Raw genomic sequence first — 4829 nt, 5'->3', positions numbered from 1 at the left:
AATATTGCAAACACAAATAAAATCTCAGTCAAATGTTTAAAAAACTAATTATTTTAATAAAATTGATTTTTTTAAAGTCGAATATTATATTATATGCTTCATTGATAATCACTAAACGAAATCGATTTGTAGCTAATAATTTAAATTGGAAAAATAAGGGACATAACTTTAAAATAAATAAATCGCAATAAAATATTATTTATACTAGAACTGTTCGCATCATTAATGAGGATAAAATTTGTCTGGCCAAGTTACTCTCTTTTATCCCAAGCGAGACTCTTCAATTAGGATACTCCAATCACGTAATCGCATCATTACATGCTAGAAAACGTCACTGAAACGCGGAGCCGACTCCGCAGCTGTCAAATAATCGAAAGTCAAGACGACTCGAATTAATTTATTTCTCTTTGTCATTTCCTGGACGCTGCAGGGGGCGCAATACGCCAGTGTCCCACTCCTCCAATTCGCTTCAAAAGTGTTTGAGAGCTTCAGGGAGACTCGTGGATTATTTGCAATGGCTAGTTTTGATCCAACAATGGGCCATTTCCATGCCGCAAATAAGGATTTCGGCAAGGGAGAAACCCAGCCGCTGCAGGAGGCAAACTGTTCGCGGCACGCGAATGAAGGTGCCGAAGCTTTTGAAATTTCGGACTTTCTTGTTTTCGAGCAAGAATTCGTCAATTCATGCCAAAGTCAGGATGCGGGTGATCAGTCATACAAGTTTAACACTGTCAAATCCGGCGCAGGTCTCGAACGTGATTATGCACGCCCTTTCCCCAGCGCTCTACCATGTATCCAGGAGAATAATTTGGATCTCAATTCTACTGTGACCCAAACCTATGAGCCTTCCGAGACAATGTAAGTGTTGGTTAGTTTGGCGGGTTCTTAGCAAATAATTTATCCTTATTATATAATTTCATGGAAAATTTTAGGGGAAATATGAAATAATTTCCTGGAAAATTTTAGGGGCAATTTTTCATATCCATATGTCGTAAAAAAATATTGGCCAATTTTCATATTAAGAAAACAATTAGTCTTTATAGTATAAAATCATTTTACTTATATAAAATAATTAGAAACCTAGAAATTTTTATTTTTAGAAAATATTATCAAACATTTTATTATTTGTTCAATAAAATTTATCAAAATTTCTGAATTTTAATATAAAATTTCATCTTTAAAATTTTGCCTTGTAACTATTCATCTTTTTTTTTTCAGCACTAAAAAAAACTATATATTTGTATTATATTCATCAAATAAGATTATACAGCCAATGCATATATATGAGAAAAACGATAAAAAACCAGCAGCTATGGCAGAAATGTGGTACAATGCCACACAAAGTGGTAGGACATAAAAAGATAACCTGTTCAGCTACATATGGAACATGTGAAGGAAAAAGTATATAAGAACAACGGAAAGTGAGAAAATTGATCCCTGTGACAAATATATGAGAATTCCTTCACAATGGAAAGGCAAAAAGTGGGAGAAAGATACATACAAGATATTCATCATTAGAAAGAAAATTATGTACCTGGTAAGCAAAAGTGTTGGATCTGGTAGGAGATATTGTCCACCGTGATTTGCATCCTCCAAACACCTTGGGGAGAAGATAGACCCATTTTGGATAAAGCATCTTCCCTTTTGTTTTTTTCCCTGTCAATATGTGTAATTGTGTAGTCCCTCCTGCTACTCCATAAAGCCTCTATTCTGTTCAGCCATCCAGTAAGATTGATATTTTTTATAATGTGTTTGACTGAACGTGGTCGATGATGACTTTCGAATGATTACTTTTGAGATCGAATCTCTTAACCCTTCTATATATCTATTAAGCTTACAGAAAGAATAAGAATTTGAGATGGAAATCTCTAAAAAGATCTGTGCCTTGATATATGATTTTTTTATAAAATTGGCCATATTTTATAGTATAAAATTATATCATCAAACATTTTATTTTATTATTTGTTTCGTAGAGAGTCATAGCCAAAAATTCTAAATTTTAAAATAAAATTTTCCATATAACTATTCATTTTAACATTTCTCGATATTCATTTTAACATTGCTCGATATTTATTAAACTTATAGAAAAATTAAGAACTTGAGATGGAAATCTTAAGAACATCAATGAATTTTTTACGATATGTATGATTTTTTTACAATATGTGATAAAAGCCTTGATATATGAATTTTTTACAATATGTTATAAGAGAGCCCTGATGTATAATTTTTTTTTACAATATGTGATAAGAACCCTGATGTATGAATTTTTTACAATATGTATTATTTTTTTACAAGATGTGATAAGAGCATCTGGTTTCTCTCGTGAATGGTAATTTATATATTTTGAACAGAAACTCTAAGAAGAGCAGCAGGAAGAGAAAGGCAGATGGAGCTATGAAATATGCATTTCTGACGAGATCTGAAACTGACATTCTGCAAGACGGCTATAAGTGGCGAAAGTACGGGAGGAAATTTTTGAAGAACAGCCCCAATCCGAGGTTGTTATATTATTAAACCCGAGGTGCTTCTGTTACTAGAATTCCTTTGTTCCGTTAATCGGACTATGTGCTGGATTGTTTGTTTGCAGGAACTATTACAGATGCTCCCATAGCGACTGTGATGTGAAGAAAACGGTGGAACGTGACACCCACGATAACGGAATAGTCATAACTACTTACATGGGGAAACATAATCACGAAAGCCCAACTGTAATCTATTATATTGGAAGCCATGAACCACATCATTAAGCTTCGGCTGCCACGCCAGAGAAATAGCGCGGCAATATGGCTTTCCTGTGCAGTCTGCAACTATGATCCTACCCATGTTCGGGACTTCTTTGAGCTATATCGATAAATAGGTGTCCGGACTATAATTTAACACTCTGAGGCTTTCTGAGAAGTTTACGAACGAAGACAATCGCAGGGCTTTAATCCATCGCAGTCATTACACCGAATATTGATGTAAATTTGCTTTGGTTTTCAAAATAAAAAATGTATGCAGTCATATCTTCGTTTTTTCCCTAAAACCATTATGGAGTACCAATAACCGTCTTATGGGTTTTTAAAATTTATTATCTATGATGCAGTACCAATAACACACTTTTGGGTTTTTAAAATTTATTATCTAGGTCGCTGGCCGGATATCACAGATTGCGTTGACCATGCTGTTTGTCTACCAAAATCAAACAAATATTTTTCATTTTATTAATTAATTAAAAGGGTTAGTATGATAAAAGAAAAAAAAGACTTAGTGGCAGAATACCCCCAATGTATTGTATGTTTATATTTTTACATGCTAGTGGTGGAAGACATAAATATATTTGGTAAAGTGGAAGCTTACCATTTTACGTGCTGTTAGCAAATCATTTTAGAGGGCACATTTTTCCCTTGAATAATAATGGATCATTTAATAAAATATAATTTTACATATTAGTAGTGGAAAGCATAAATATATTTGGTAAAGTGGAAGATTATCATTTTGGGTTTTGTTAGCAAATCATTTCAGAGGGCACATTTTCCCATTAAATAATAGTGGATCATTTTATAAAAATAATTTTAATTTTTTTTTAACTTATACATAATGGTATGTTTACAAATAAGAACAATGGTATTCTCATTACTGATTAACATTTCAATTATAATAGATTTTATTATTATTAATTTAAAAAAAAAAATATTATTTAAATTAGTAAATTATAGGTATGTTTTTAATATATACAATTTTTTAGATGGTGTCTTTTATAATCAATTTATTTTTATAAAACTTTATTTCCTTACCAAAATTTTATTGTGATTTTTCTTCATCTTTAAATTTTCAATGAGGAATGATTCATTACATAAACAAAATTGATAGTTCTATATTTTTAAATTCATTTTATCATTTCATGATATTAACTCTCATATCAAAACACAATCTTCATTAAATAGCATAATACAATTTAATGACTTAGCAATGATTAAGCCACGCACCCTCACCACTTATATCCTTCTAACCTTATGAGAATTAGACATACTCAATATGGTCTAAGATGGTCTAAGATCATGTCTTTGGATAATTTTGATATGGAAGAAGAATGTGCCCAATCTATATTGCAACCATTAAAACTATGTAAAATGAAAGACCTTATAAGCATGTTATAATCTAATTACTTTCAAATAATGAATCATTAAAATTATACCGAATTAATATAATAGTAAGGAGATGATTTTTTTTGCTAGAACACATTAAAAATTAATTTGATTGTAACTTAAACATGTTTGTGCATTGGAAAGGCTTACAAGTAGCATAGGTCCATCGTAACTTAGAACTTTATCTATTTACAATAAAGATGAATTTGTGTCAATTTATTGTATTATAATGATTCTCATTTGTTAATTTTTCTTTTTAATGGTGGTTCATTGTATTTTAAATTCTCATTTTTAAATTTAAAGATAATTTATTTATATTACTTTTTAGTATACATATTGAATATTTTCCGTAGTTGTTGTGCTAAGTAATACGAAAGAATGATATTAAACTTAGTAAGCTCAAAAATAAATGAATGAGGTCAGGATCTAAACCTAAATTTAGTTGTTTTTTATTTTATATTTTAAAATATTTCTAATGATAGACAAATGTCTAGGTAGTTTTCATTTGTTGCCAGGATGACTCTTTTTCTTCATTCTCTACTTACACAACATGGCACCTTCACGACATCTTCACCTATCCATTATTGTTTATGTTTTTGCCTTATATTTTGATATATTTTTATTTATGATAATACTAGAACATATCAATAGACATATATGTGATAATACTACAATAAATGTTAAATAGGTTCCGAACATTGT

General features: G+C 30.6%; 1 protein-coding gene across 1 annotated transcript; it reads left to right on the top strand.

Annotated features, from left to right (window-relative positions):
• Nucleotides 1-514: 514 nt before the first annotated feature.
• LOC149183363 (WRKY transcription factor 71-like) lies at nucleotides 515-2916 on the top strand. The gene is made up of 3 exons (XM_089418709.1): nucleotides 515-858; nucleotides 2352-2498; nucleotides 2588-2916. Exons 1-3 carry the CDS (start codon nucleotides 515-517, stop codon nucleotides 2745-2747), a joined length of 651 nt encoding a protein of 216 aa, XP_089274835.1. The 3' UTR covers nucleotides 2748-2916.
• The last annotated feature ends 1913 nt before the right edge of the window (nucleotides 2917-4829 follow it).

Source organism: Pinus tabuliformis, chromosome 3_2, assembly GCF_031772625.1.
Source record: "Pinus tabuliformis cultivar Carrire ecotype Pingquan chromosome 3_2, CPIR1, whole genome shotgun sequence".
NCBI classification, from domain to species: Eukaryota; Viridiplantae; Streptophyta; class Pinopsida; order Pinales; family Pinaceae; genus Pinus; species Pinus tabuliformis.
The sequence above is the reverse complement of the archived record's forward strand: the minus strand, read 5'-3'. Positions and strand labels throughout refer to the sequence as shown.

Excerpts from the sequence above, each read along its gene's own strand:
- LOC149183363 (XM_089418709.1), top strand. The coding sequence starts at position 515 with ATGGCTAGTTTTGATCCAACAATGGGCCATTTCCATGCCGCAAATAAG. Across the intron at positions 859-2,351 it reads TATGAGCCTTCCGAGACAAT|AAACTCTAAGAAGAGCAGCA; the intron begins GTAAGTGTTGGT and ends TATTTTGAACAG. Across the intron at positions 2,499-2,587 it reads AAGAACAGCCCCAATCCGAG|GAACTATTACAGATGCTCCC; the intron begins GTTGTTATATTA and ends GTTTGTTTGCAG.